Source organism: Rhea americana, unplaced genomic scaffold (assembly GCF_003343005.1).
Source record: "Rhea americana isolate MKP2758 unplaced genomic scaffold, rheAme1 scaffold_242, whole genome shotgun sequence".
Classification (NCBI taxonomy): Eukaryota; Metazoa; Chordata; class Aves; order Rheiformes; family Rheidae; genus Rhea; species Rhea americana.
Window position 1 is genome coordinate 899449 of NW_028186360.1, and position 15012 is coordinate 914460.

The following is a 15012-nucleotide window of genomic DNA, read 5'->3' on the forward strand; positions in this document are numbered from 1 at the left end:
AGATTTTTTTTTGCTTTATCTTGAACAACAAAGAGTCTAGTACTAACGAAATGATATTTTAAACATCAAAAGTATCCTGAAAGTAATGCCATTAAGATAAGAATATATAGATAGATTATCTATGCTCAGTGTACAGAGCTAAGGTCTGAGGAAAASCCATTTCCACAAACTTTATCTTAGCCCACATAGCTGCAGTTGCAGCATCAGAAAAAAAAATGTATTTTGAGAAAAAGMAGATTTTAGAAAAGCAAAACTTAGTTAAAAATGATACTTTTCAAGCAAAAGTTATTCTAATGCACTTGCATCTAGGTCACATAGCTGGAACTGAGATAATACAGTGTGATTTATGCCCATCATTTGGAAGAATACATTTTGTGATTGATGACAAGTTGTTAAAACATTTATGTGTGTTCTAACTATTCACATGTCAGGGGTCATGTAGGTTTTTGCTGTTTCTGTTGCTTCTATTCTATGCCAGATTTAACTCTTCTGAATATCACAGTATTTACTTTTTGTTAAAAAAAAACTGCCTTTTAACAAGCAATGGGAGGGAAATACAAGTTTCTGAATAAAATTGTTGAATAACTTTACATGCTTCGTTGTGAATAGCAAATATAGGAGCATTTTATGTATTTGTGACTGATAATGTTACTTATACAAATTATTCAACAAAATTAGAAAAAATGGACAAATAACTRTAAGTAACAAGTCTGTGAAGAAGCTAAACCTGCCAAAAACAGTTGCTTACCCAAGATTTGTCAGGGGAGGAAAATAACTATATACCGTGACTGATTGTCACATTCTTTAGGGAATATTAGAACGTCATTCAGCTGTCTTTTCTAGTCTACAACACCTGTACAAAATATTTGCTCTGCAATCGGCAGGCCATAATTTCAAGGCTGGCTTGCCTTGTATTTAAAATCTGGCCCTATAGAAACTRTTTTCATGGGTCTCTTTCCTGTGGTTTTAGTGCCCCCTTCAGGTAAAATGATGTTTCTGAAACACTGGTGCCCAATTTCTTCTTAGCTCTCTCTTGAAATKCTGGACTTCTAGGAGATAAATCTTCAGTCAGTGACATTGCCACAGCATTTTTATGCCTATTTAATAATCACCTGATATCTCAGCCAGTACAACAGTTTGGATCACTTCCTGAGTATAGAATGTGTAACGAGTTCTCAGCCTTGCAAAATAGTGGGTTATGTGACCGTATGAAATGTGGACGGATGCTTATCACATTGGTGTCAAAAGCTATAGTACCAAAGAACATGTTAAATTTTATTACCAAACCTGAAGCAAAAGCCAAGCCTGCTTTTAAATACTGCAGCTCTAAAAAAATACAGTAAGCTCTGCAAAAAGACCTAGCTGCTGTGAATACTGAACAGGCACAAGCAAAAGGAGGATATTAAAAATGATATCTCTCATTCCTATAGAGTTTCCTTTCTGTGCATTTTCATAGTATTTTTTTTTTTTTTTTTTTTAGCTAGCAGCTATTGCTGAAATACCTTGCTGGCAGCTTTCCTGAACTACCCAATAGAAATAGGGGCAAATAGATGAAAATTCAGATGCTGTTTTGCTGCCTGGAATTCCACCAGGAATGTAAATATCTGTGATCTGTGTTTTTCTGATCTTCTTTATGGAGCCCCACACACTCCTCCTTTCTTCTCAGTGTCTGTCTTGCCTGGGAAAGGGTGATGCCTACACATTCCCTTATCTCAGCTACTCAAAGAGTAGGTGCTGGGAGTTCATGAGTCTTGTGTGAAGGGAAGACAGTTTTCATTTGCATTCCCCTAAAGGGTGGAAAGCAGAGAACCGTGAAAAAGTCCAGCAAATATAAGTAAGTTATTTTCTTCCCCATGGAGCTCAAAGATAGAGGGTTTTAGAGTTCTCATTGCTGAACGAATTCGAGTCTTTTTGTACCTTACCTTCACTTCCTAGCTTCCCTTGCAAGGGGCACAGGGGAATCTCTTCTTTCCCCACGCGACTCCTGAGGAGGTGCGTGTGAGAGCTACCTTAGGGGGAGCAGCGAGAGAAGATSGATGTTTAAATTCTGTGCAGTAGTAGCAGAAAAGGTACCCTTCGGTTCAGTTTCCGGGCATGCCTTTTTGATAAAAGTTGGGATAATCCACACTAACTATAGAAATTTGGCACGTCTATATGGCAGAAGCACAATTCATGCRGAGATTTAAGTCTAGATACCAGCAGCAGTATAGCAGTGTTAACCCAGTGTTTTGTCTAGATTACCTAGTGTCTAGTACTAGACATACCTAGTGTTTCTGCTATGCTAACTCCATGAAACTACTGCTTGCAGTAGCCCACACAGACATGATAGTACCATTGGCATCTCTCATGTTTCATGACTGTATTGAAGAGAAGTGCGGTGGAGAGGAGAGGAAAAGCCGTCACTGCTTTCTAAATTCTGCCAGAAGGAAACTGCTGGAAACCCAAGAGGCTGGACTGTCCTTTCTTCACTGTTTTCTCTAGGTGTATTTTCCTGTGACTGGACAGAAGTCCAGCAACAAGAGCAAGGTCACGAAGAGATAATGTTTCAGTGCCGACAGCTCTGTTCTTGTGCTGTGGCTTTTTTTCTGAACCTTTTATTGTGAATCAGGCACAATGTCAGGAAAGCCACACATTGCTGAAGAAATTTCTCAGTCTTTTCATCCAAAAGTCCTGATGGATGGCTGGGTAAGGCAGAAGAATCTGATTGCACACTTCTAGGTCAGAAGCGGGCAGCAAACACCAGCAATTGAGCAGTATTGCTATTCAYGCTGTGTCAAAGTGATTGCTCCACTTGCAAGCCCTTGCTTGATTATTCTGACTTTTTATTTCTATGTCCTAACCAAAAAATGTATTGTTCCTTAGGCTACTATTCTGCCCCATATTGTATTGGGAGCTGCAAATTACTATACCTCAAATGTTCCTAGGAGGAAGGTAACAAAAAAGTTCTTATTAACAAAAAATAGAAGAATACACAAGCATTTGCCAAACCCAGACTGGAGTTTGATTCAGAGCCTGAATTTAAGAGTTCACAAATCTCATTGCTGTAATCAGAATCAAATTCCCCATTTCCAATGTGTTGCAAAAACAGAGTTGTAAATTTGGTTTGAATTTTAATATTACCATTAAAATATTTAAATTCCAACAATCATATTATACAATGCAGGGGTCAATTACACACATTTACAAATGCAGGAAGCATCTGTAAGCAGTAAGTCAGAGGCAGATTTTATACCTCCAGAATAGGAGAAAAGAAGGCTTTTAAGAAAATAGCATACAAAATTTAAGCAGCAAAAAAAGTGTCAAGAAAACACATCAAAATCGGGAAAGATATAAGAAACATTGGTTAGGATACAGATTTCAGGCATAATTCTTATTATGCAAATTAAAGAAGAAGCTGATAATTTATTTTAAAGGGGAATATTTCCTGAAGAAGCTACATTTTTAAAACCAGTTTTATTTCAGTATTTTCTTTTCTTGTAAATAATTTTAAAAGTACAAAATAAAACTGCCAGGAAATGTGGCATTACTATGCTATTTGGGAAAAATGGATTTTCCCCAATTTTTATCATGAAAAACAAAAATTACTTTCTTGTCCTAGTAAACTCTTAGAAAAGCTGAAAAAGATTTTTCACATGAAAAGAATACACAGACACGAGATGACTGGCTTTCTCCTACTTAGACGGGAGTAGATAGTGAGAAAAGTATGTGGACTTTGCAATAGATCAGGATAGCAAATTCTAGTTACAAAGGGACACAAACAGAGATTAGAGCTGATCCTTAAGTGGTTTATACGTCTTAGTTTCACTGATACCACCTGAGAATTTGGCCTTCCAGTCTTCTGTTGGCTGTAACTAGGTAAACCAAGTCATGTTGGGATTACTGCAGAAGATTTGTGTTACAATTCTGCGAGTGTGATTGAAGAGCAAAGAATGCAACTGAATTTGCTGTGATATCCWTAGGATGAGTTGTATAGTACTGATCAAATGTTTTCTAGTTGAAAATGAGAATTTTGGGGGCCAGAATCACTCTGATAACAAGGAATAGATTCTAGAAAAGTAATTTTGCGGGAGAGTGTACTAAGCACTAGGCTGAAATTTGCAAATCTAAGTGTCCCAAAGGCAATCTCTAGAGATTTAGTGGCTTTTCTTTTTTTTTTTTTAATAAGGTATCTTATTTTCGGAATTGCTTCCTATCTGTAACTTCCAATGACTCCTGTGAGTCAGGTCACCTAAATATGGCACCAGAACCTTGGGTGAAGCACCCCAAATTTGTTAACTCCCCAGYATTCTTTCTGAATGTCACCGTTCACAAGAATGGCAGGATCCCGGTTGCTTTTTCCCAYGAATTTCTGTGCACGGGAATCGTATATGTATTCGTGACAATTACCAGGGTGGTTAAAGTCACCCCTAGAAATGCGTACTGTTTCTATCAAAATCATTTTAAAAAATTGCATGTCTTTCTTAAGGATGTTCTCTCTGTCGAAGCTTCTGTCTCATCAGATCCATTTCACTGCAAAATGGCATAGGTTCGTTTAAAACACTGGTGATTCTCCAGGCTTCCTCTTCTTCTTCTTCTTCTTTTTTTTTTTTTTTTTTTTTTTTTTTTTTNAAGGTGAATCAGATTCTGCTGTTACTGATTTGATTTGATTGATTCTTACTGAGAAAAGGTAATGGGCCTCCAAGGCCAATGTGACTTAAGTGGGATTATTCCATTTTTTTAGTCTATAAAAATATCAGGTGGGGCCTATTTAAAAGTACARAGATCTATGGGAGATGCCAGTACACTTTGCTGGTCAGACCCTAGAAATAATGATTGTCCAATGACTTCAACYTGAATTAATAAGGTCTTTAAGGGACCTTAAGGTAGAAGCATGGTGTAGGGTAACTGTCCCCACTCTGTTTCATAGGTATTATTTTGTCCAGTTTAATTTCAAAGCCTGGAGGGATAGAAGGTATATGATCGTTTCAGATAACTTCTTGCTTTTTGGAACAATTTTTCTTTTTTCTTGTTTTGTCYCAACAGGCAGAAGAAGAGAGGGATGATATGGAGAGAGTCAAGCTGGACAATAAAAGAATTCTCTTCAACCTGTTGCCAGCACATGTTGCACAGCATTTTCTTATGTCTAATCCAAGGAATATGGTAAGACAAGATAAAATTTAAATGCATGAGAATGTTGTAAGGGTGTGACCCTTACAACAACTAAAGTCACCTTTCAACTATATGTTTTCAAGAAAATGTTGGAATTTTTAAATATCATTCATGTTAAAATGAACGGTTTTGTCAAAGCTCGTGTTTAGAAATCAGATCAGGATTATTTCCTTCTCTATAGTGTCCTCCTTCGATGAAGGTTTTTAATAAATTATTGTTTAAATGAATGTTGTGTCATTCAGCATCAATGCAGGTGAGTGCCTACATGCAGATGAGCGAATCCTTTTTCAGTTAAGTCAAAACCGTTGAGTTTATTGCAGTATTTCACAGAGGTCACTTTTGTTCTGGATGATGAAGTGTATGAACTGCTGGGTACTTCCATTGGAACCACTCTAGTGCTGAAAGTATGCTTACATTACAAAAGCCATCAACTTAGAAGTAAAATTAACATATTGTGCACCCCCAAGGAAAATGCAGTAGCTTTAATCTCAAAGGCAGCAGTGATGAAATAAAGTAGTCGAGGACGGTCTGGTCAGAGACCTTCTGGAGTGGCTGCAGTAGCTGGCCTGGCCACAATGGCTGTGACACAGCTTTTCCAAGCGATGGGCCTCTGTGCTGGAGAGTTTGGCCAAGTGTAGTTGAACCACAGAAGAGTGGCTTTACTTTCTGTTAGCTCTCTGAATTCTTATGCAGAAGCTTTACAATGCAGAGCAACATTATATGGTTAATGCCGAATCCAGGACTCTGCAACTCGGAGGAGAAAGAGGTAAAGAAGTGAGGCTGATTTGGTACAGCAGGGAAAAGAAAAAGGAAAAAAAGGAAAAAATAAAAAGCTGTTCTGTCTCCTATTTAGTTTTCACGAGAAACTGGGAAAATCTAATGAAATTCCCCATACAATAGAAGTTCTGAAACTGTTCAGACTTTCTGTTTCCTACTACATTTTCAGTCTTTGTTTCRCAGTCTAAGCAGTAAAAAAAACACTAAATTGACTTAAATGGATTTGATAATTTAGGCATTAATTTTCATCTGTGTTTTCAAAGGTGGGAGAAGCCTGCAAATCCAGTTGCTTTCCCTCTAGCAAAATTGATGGCTTTTGGCCTAGTTAGCAAAGCAACCTCTCTCGTTGCTTAGCACTAGAATAGATATCATAATAATCTTGTCTGGTTTAGATTAATCTGTTTAAATAAAAATTATATCTGTTCATGAACTGCAGGACCTCTATTACCAGTCATATTCACAAGTGGGAGTGATGTTTGCTTCCATCCCAAATTTTAACGACTTCTACATTGAACTGGATGGCAATAATATGGGAGTGGAATGTTTACGCCTGTTAAATGAGATTATTGCTGATTTTGATGAGGTAAGGTCTAAATGCATTGTCTTTTGACTGTATCAGTTCTACCAGTCTACTGTAAACAAGGGTTATTTATAGGAATTCAGGTTACTTTGCACTTCCTAATAAAATACATCTATGAACTTCCTACTTAATGGGAGTTGATGCCCAGTGGGCCTCTCCAGTAATTTATTTTGTACTTTTAGGCATCTAAATCTGTCCTCAAATTCCCATAATATATGTACGGTCTTTAAAATACAAGTTACTAGTAATTTTCCCAATGACTTCAAAGTGTGAAAGCCTTAACTTACCAGAAATAATGTTGTTTGATCAACTATGCACATATTATCTTATAACTGTGGTTGTTTGTCTAAAATATTATGTAATATTTAACAGTTTTATGTTTTAAACAAAGCTTATGGACAAAGAATATTATAAGGACATAGAAAAGATCAAGACAATTGGAAGTACATATATGGCAGCTGTGGGACTTGTACCTACTWCGGGAACCAAGGTAAGTAGATCTTACACAGCTGTAATTTGTGGTGGACAAACTGTGCTGCTCCAGTCTCCAGCGGAACATGTGAAACACATCCAGTTTCATATGATTATGTACATTTGTTTTAATTTTTTGCAACAGCTTAAATCTGAAATTCAAATAGCAACCTTAGCCTGCAAGCAGAAGTTACTACCTTGGCAGCTGCTCACGAGGCTAAATATGAGATTTGATTGTCTGTAGCTCTGGATTCTCAGCAAACTGGTGTAAAAAGCTCCTAAGTCAGAATGGTGGTGTTTTAAACTTGGCATCATAGACGGCCTTGAAAAAACGCATGGCAAGGGAGACTGTAGATGTAATGTATTGCTGCTGAACAAACAGAAGAACGTTACAAGTATGAGGGTTTTTTTTAATATTGAAATCTGAGTGCATCCTACAATCAAAGCAAACACCCCCTCCAYCCCCATCACAGACAGACCCCCACTGTAGACAGGAACTTAACACTAGGTACATTACTGCATCTTATCCCAGCCCTTACAAATTAGCTCTTCTTTGTCTCCACTGCTCCATTCTCTTTATTGCTTTAAGGACTCAGCAATAAAAAAGTCAGAGTGATTTCAGAGCTGCTGGTTCTGGGGCACAGTTCTCCATCTACCTTCTCATTACTGCTCCTGGGCATGTTTCTCACCTTAAGGTTGGGTCTTGGGATTTCCTGAATTTGCATGCAGCAACTTGAACAGTGGAAAGCCCTGTGAGCAGTGTACTGAATCAATTGCATACGGAGCATTATGCAAATTAATAATATGAGTAGGGTAACGCAAATGAGAGCAGTCCATGTGCACGGTCTGCCCAGAACTTCCAGAGGCTTCTTCCCTGGTCTGATATGCAGGCACATATGTTGCAGAGGTACAGTTGATTCATATAGTTTAGCATTGCAAAATAACACTGAATTAAAGGGCAAAAGCAAAAAGGGGCTAGAAGATAGCCTGTGAACTTCCTAGCAACAATTACACTTGTTAAGCAAATAAAAAACAAGGACACATTGGAATCAACTGTTAGAATCGTATTGGAGTATATCACATAAAACTAATTTTCTGGTCTGCAGGGTATCTCCAAATGATGCCTTTTATGTATCATTCTTAGCTTAGAAATCTAGATATTAAAAAAAAAGTGTTTTAAAAAGATTTTTTTTATGTGAAAATGTTTGATTCCTGGATCCTAAGATGGGGGGGGAAAAACTTTGATTTTTTTTTTCCAGTGTGGTGTCAGACAAACAGGCAAAGGCATGCTTGTGTGTCTGCTATAAATGCTCTTTGAACTACAATCTTGAAAACAAGTGTGTTATTGGGTAACTTTGGCAGCATATGTTCCAAAACCTAAACATGTTTATCTCATGCATTTTATAGTTGCTAACGGAAGGGTCAGCTGAGTTAGTCCTGTACTGAAGATACCACTCTAAGCTTACGACAGTAATGCATTTTAAATCTCTGCAGAAGGTCTTGTGCGGGACTGTGCCTCTCTGAAACATAAAGGGCCAATTTTGATCCCTTCTGTATAGGCAGAATTTATTCAATGATGTTCCATATTCCAGAAAATCTAAAGATCTTGTATGAAAACTGCCAGTATTTTTGATTGTAACTTAGATTTTTCAGCTCTTCTGTGCTTTTCCTACCGAGACTACTGGTGCACATAACAACCTGGCACACTGGTGGAGTTAAATGTTTAAATCACATTTTTTACAGGACTTTTGTTTCTGCAGCTTGGCTTCACCAGATGATTGTAATAAATATATATTGACTCTGTCAGAGTGGTTTTGCTGTGATGCTCTGAGCAGTCTTTCCAACAGCTATTCTTCTGAAATATTAAATAAGTTRTTGCTTGCCAGTTACACCACCAGGGCAGCACACAGACCAAGCCTCTTGCAGACCTATAGCTTTTTTTCTGCATGTAGAGCCCTTTGAAATTATGTTTGTGTTTTCACTGGGGTCCCAACTTTGTGGTCTTCAATGTGGCTTCAAAAGAATTTGATAGTAATCCTTTCGAGAGACGTCTGTCGCTTGGAGTTCATCCCGTATTTGTCACTAATCCTCTCTCCTGCCAGCATGTAGGGCACTGCAAAAAAACAAGGTTTGCAAGAGGCAATAAAGAGGTTAAAGGAAAAGCAATATAAAGAACAACAGAGATTTAAAGAAAACTGTAGACTGCTCCCTCTTCCACTTCCAGACCTTTGGTATTCTTCACCATCTCTATTGCAAGTGTGACCATTAGCTCCTTTAATTTTAAATTTAACTCTTGCTCTTCCTTTATCTTGCTGGGGCTGTAAAAGAGTGGAATTAGCTGACATTTTAAGATACAAGATACTGGAGAGCCAGGCAGGTATTTAAAAATACCCTTCCTAAAGACTAGGAGAGGCCCAAGACTGCCTTTCATCATTTTTTGTTAAAGCTTTGCTCTAATTTTTTAAATTTCCCAGGCACTTGAAGGATCTCTTTCTAGCTGAGCCAAATAAAGCAAATAGCAACCCGTTCCTCAGGTTCCTCAGCCATCCTCAGCTACTCCAGTTATAAAATCTCGCTATCATGACAACAGCCCAGTGAGCTCTCACCTCATGCCAGCTGCCGCAGCCCTGTTGTGCAACACCCAGGGCAGCTACGCTGCCACTGCCCCCGCRTTGCTTTCACCATCTCCTACCTTTAGCCCGCTTTCACTTTGCAAAGCTGTTCAAGAATTCGTATGTGTTATTCGAGTAAGAGCACAGCAGCAGGGCACCCATACGGCGTCGGGTCGAAGGTCCATCCTGGTAACCTGCCTCTACGACAGGTTCCTGGGGGAAGGACCTAAGGAACAGGACAAACATGCAAATCTTTGTTTTCCGCCTTCTAACAACGTGCAGCTTTAGGAGTTCCAGAGCTAGAGATAGTCCTTTTAAATAGTTTATAACACGTATTTCTCCCATGAATTTGTCTATTTTTGAAWCTAGCTAAACTTTTGGGATCCACAGTATCCTCTGACAAGGAGTTCCACAGTTTAATTAGACCATCAGTATAAAAAGTATTTTTTGTGATTTTTTTTTAAAGCCTGATACTTCATCATTTCATTTGGTTCCTTACGATCCCTTTGCTGTCATTCATTTAGGTATGTTTCATAACAAATCACTTTGGCTTGCCTGGAAAGGAAAGCAAATAGGGGTGTTCTGCCTCTCATGGGACTGAACTTAACAGGAATTTTGTCAATGGGAACAGCATGCACCCCATGGAGCTGAGAGCTAGAAAAAACCCCAAAGGAAGAAGAGGGCAGAAACTATAGTTATTAATAATCATCAGGCAAAGCAGTTTTGTAAGAAAGCAGGTTATATTCCCTGCCATGCTCACAACAAACATCTGCAGCTCTCTAGCAACAGAAACACTTTACCATGGGAACATTGCTTTCCATTCTTCCCAGAAATCAAAAAGAGAGAAAAAAAAAAAAAAAAAGAATTCAGTGCTTGAGAAAAGAATGCATGTGCTCTAGCCACCATCAAAAGTTCCCTTTCACAATCAACAAAATAGGTTAGATTCCTTTCCTAAGCCATCCAGTCTGAGCCATTCATTGTTTTTCAGTTCAGTATTTCACCTGCCTCTTAATACCATGCAAATCTAATGTGCAACATTATTTTGTATCTAGGCTAAAAAATCAATTTATTCCCATYTGAGTACACTGGCAGATTTTGCAATAGAGATGTTTGACGTTCTTGATGAAATCAACTATCAGTCTTACAACGACTTTGTCCTACGAGTTGGTAAGTCACGTTTCTACAATTATCCCACAAGTGGAACCCTGTTGTTTGTTGGCTTTCCCTGTGCTCTCTGCAAAACATTGCCTGTCCTGCACTCTTGAGCAAAGCTGAAAAGCCTCCTGTAGTGGAAGATGTACATCCATATAAGAAATAAACAGGTTGAAGGGTGGGCATCAGTTTTAAGGATTTTTACTTGTGTGTAGCTCTAATGTGTTTAATTAATCAAAGCGCACCTCAAAAGAAACTGCACTAATAACTTTATACAATATTCTTCATGTACATAGTCTTGTGACTCACATTGCTTTGCTTTGCTAAACTGCTRCAAACTGGGGCTGCTGTACTTAACTATTATGTATTCCTGCATGTGCAAAAGCTGTGTTGCCATTAAAGTGTGGTGGAATTTTTTCATCTGCAGATGTCAAATCACAAATGACCTGTCCTCTTTGTCAGGACATAGTGTGAAAAAAGATTATGATAGGGAAGACTTTTTAGTTCCAAGATGGAATTTTTGGTTGGGGAAAGCAGGAGGAGAGAGAAGAGGCTTGCTAAGGCAGTTGAAGAATCAGACTCAAGTTTTTGAATCCTTGACATGCTTTAGTCTCCAGATTATTGTGCTGTGCTGGCGGAAGGCACTCTCAATGTCTTCTGCTGGCATTTCTCTGCTTCATATAATTAATGAAATATTAATTAATTGATTGATTGAAAGAGAAACATGACCAGATTGATCTGGATTCAGTGAATGCTCAAGGCATATTGGGATATATGAGTATTTTCCATATATGGATGCATATTTCATTTCATTCAAGTTAAAAAAAAGAAAAAAGATATCTTGAAATTTTTTACTGGATAAGGAAGCTTTCCTGTTGAATTCTAGGCTTAGGTTTATAGTTTGAAAAGCCCTCCCTTTGATTTTTTTTTATTTATTTTTTTTTGTTATGCCGTTATTTTCCATATTTTTTTACTAGTCTTCCCAACTGTTTGGCTGGATGGATGCTATTTTCTCCAACAAATCAAATCCTCTGGTCTTCACGACACAGAATTCCCATACAATCCTCTATATGTTATCTTATATCTTACCTTTCTGAGTCTTTTCTACCAGCCTGCTTAGAAGGTGTTTCTCCCCTTCGCTTCCATCCATCCAGCTCCTCTCCAATGGTACGTCCAGTGCTGTTTCCATTGCACTAATTTTTCTAACACAGCTAGTTTTCTCTCTCTGTATATGCTTTCATGTTTTAATTATCAGAGCTGGCTAGAGAAGGGTAAAGYGAGGTTGCTAGCTGCAGAGTAGTGTGAAAGACTGAAGATATCAAGCGCAGCAGTAATACAACATCTTCGCCTTCCCTTGCATCCTAGTAATTACATGTCCAAATTTTTTTTTAGAACTGTGTTTTAACTGGTCTTTCCAAGTATACCTGAAGGCAGAGATAGCACAAATATCTTTTCCCCCTTTTCTGTGCAACTTGCCTGGGAAATGCCTTGCACAGAGCCTCATGTAGTATTTAGCACCTACAGCTCTTCAGGACACACAAGAAAAGGAAACATCCCCTTTTATCTTCCAAACAGGGAGCCAAAATCATTCAGAATTATAGCAGTGAACACTGTGGTTATTAAAAAAAAAAAAAGAAAGAAAGAAAAAGATGCTTGAGTCATTTGCATGCACTCCTCTCTACTTCCAGGGTTTTCTTGACTGACAATACGTTATCTGAGATGTCTTGTACTGATGATCAAATGAGACATGATTCCTGTACCCCAGTACTGGTGTTTCCCAGGCCACTATTTCTGTTTAGCTTGGAAAATCCCCCATTCAAAGRCTTTTGTAATAGCAACTACAGTGGAAGTCGTAGGAAGCAATTGRAGATTTTGAACAATTTGTCCTGAACTAGTCCACAGCTAAGCTCTGCATTACTGCTACTTTTCTTCTTTTCTTAAAACAAGCAAAAAGAAAAATCCACAGATGAGCAAAMCTTGTAAGTTGTCTATCATATTGCRTTTCCAAGAATATCATGTTTGTTTTGTTTCTAAAGCCCTTAAAAATCCAGAAGTCCAAATGGCATTAATTTAATGTATATTATGTTCTATGACCATGAAAACTTTGAGGCACTTGTGTTAAATCTAATTTACAGGATCAATGTTTCCTTCAGATAACATGCTGTAGTTTTTGAAAGAATAACAAAAGCATTATTATTATGATGATCTTAGGTATTAACGTYGGACCTGTAGTGGCCGGAGTCATCGGAGCCAGAAGACCGCAATATGATATCTGGGGGAACACTGTAAATGTTGCCAGCCGAATGGATAGTACTGGAGTACAGGGGAAAATTCAGGTGAGTGCATTCTGAGAGCATTTTGCAAGCTTTATGTACTTCCTGGTTCATATGTGGTTACATTTTCAAGACTGCTTAGAAAATTCAGCCTCACTTGATGTTGTGGTTTTATGAAAAGGACAACACTCTCCAAATGATTCAGGCATCAGAGGTATAGTTATTTTCCATTATATATGCTTCACTACTTGGAGGCGATGAAATCCTCAGACAAATCATTTCCCATCCGAAGAAACAGATTTGACATTTAATTCTCTACTGCATTTTATTTGGTTGGAGGCAAGCCTGGGAATGCCAACACTGCATGGGCCAGTTCTTGAGCTGCAGGAATTTTGCCTGAATAAAGACTACAAGGAAAGGAGCTATGTCCRTTTGCATCCTGCTGCATTTTATGTAGCTTTAAGAATTCTTAGGATACTTTGGATCAGAGGGGCTACAKAGTCAGAGGACGTTACTGGTATACTGGAGCTTGGCTAGAAGTAATGCTACACTTCTGAAAATCTCAATGAACTTTTGGAGTCTTTTATCCAAAATACCTGTTTTGTCTCCTAAAATTTCTTCYGGAGTAAGTTAAGCTCACTGGAGCTGGTCCAGCCTACAACAGTAGAGAATATGGCTACATGTTTCTGATGGATGGAGCTTAGTTTGACTTTGTAATTATTTAGCTTAAGACCGAAAGTTTTGCTTCTCAGATTCCAGTTTTGTATACTTAATTCCTTAAGAAAATTCTCGGTAAACCAATGAACAGCAGTAGTTGCTTATTCATTCTGYTCCATGTGTTTCATGAAGCAGAAGTAAAGCAGAGAGAGTTTGGGCAGTTCTAGGATTAACCTTATATGAATAGAGAAAACCTAATAGCTCTTTATTTTCTGTCTTCAGGTGACAGAAGAAGTTCAGCGGATATTAAAGAGGTGCAGTTATGAATTTGTTTGCCGGGGTAAAGTCAGTGTAAAGGGAAAAGGCGAAATGTTGACCTATTTCCTGGAAGGAAAAGCCAATGGGAATAATTCACAAACACGATCTTTAAACTTAGAGCGGAAAATGTACCCTTATGGGAGAGCAAACATTCAAACAAAACTGGGCACCAGCTGTCCATCGGTGTCCTCAGTTGCTGGCTTTACTACAAAAGCTGGGCTTGGAGCAGCTCAAGCKTCTGCTACTCACACAAATCAAACACTACATTATCTTCCTTCTGTGCCAGCTGTGAAGGAGGCGTAGAGCAAAGGCGGTTTGGTTGTGCCATTTGCAGTGAACTTGGAGAGCAGTGGTTGCCTGAATTTTTTACCAAGAGGTCAGAGGTCGTAGGCCATGGCATGAACCAAGGACCACTACAACCCAACCAAAGAGAACTGGGGGGCTGTGTAATGAACTCTTGGGATGGAACATATAAGGGCTAGCAATTCTGTTAGGAAAAGTCAAAACCTGATTTTCTGGAAATAAGGAATATTTTCTTGGCATTTTTAAAGGGTATATGAAAAAAAATTGAGACAAACGTGCAAGCAATTCTTTACGTGTGTGTGTATATATATGTTTTAATCTATATATGCACAAACACTCCTACGTAGACTTAATAGAGATTTATATATATAAATATAAAAAATGTATTTATTTACACATCCACCTGCAATGACATAGCAAAGAGATTTCTCTTCCTGTCATAGTCAGCACTGTTTGGTCTGAGATTAGAAAAGCTGCATTTAGCTGGAGAGTGTAGGGCAGCTGGAAGCTCTCCGGGGCTATAGCAAGAATTAAAGAAACTATGCTGCCAGTGCTTGAATTCAAGCAATGAAAACTTATCAGTGACAGATTAATGAGGGTTGGATTCAGCTAACTGATAAATCCAATGTATTTTTTTAAATTCTACTTGCATGCTCCAAAAACTTTGAAAATTTTCCAATTCAAATAATAACATGAGGATATGAAGTAGATAAATGACAAG

At 38.2% G+C, this 15012-nt stretch overlaps 1 protein-coding gene across 1 annotated transcript in view; it reads left to right on the forward strand.

Moving 5' to 3' along the window:
• Positions 1-14458, forward strand: part of ADCY1 (adenylate cyclase 1) — a 159186-nt gene extending 144728 nt beyond the window's left edge. The window contains exons 15-20 of the mRNA XM_085306627.1: positions 5027-5139; positions 6362-6508; positions 6897-6995; positions 10641-10755; positions 12952-13076; positions 13953-14458. Coding sequence (XP_085162753.1) covers positions 5027-5139; positions 6362-6508; positions 6897-6995; positions 10641-10755; positions 12952-13076; positions 13953-14291 — 938 coding nt within the window. The 3' untranslated portion in view covers positions 14292-14458. The remainder of the gene's footprint in view (positions 1-5026; positions 5140-6361; positions 6509-6896; positions 6996-10640; positions 10756-12951; positions 13077-13952) is intronic.
• Positions 14459-15012: the final 554 nt, after the last annotated feature.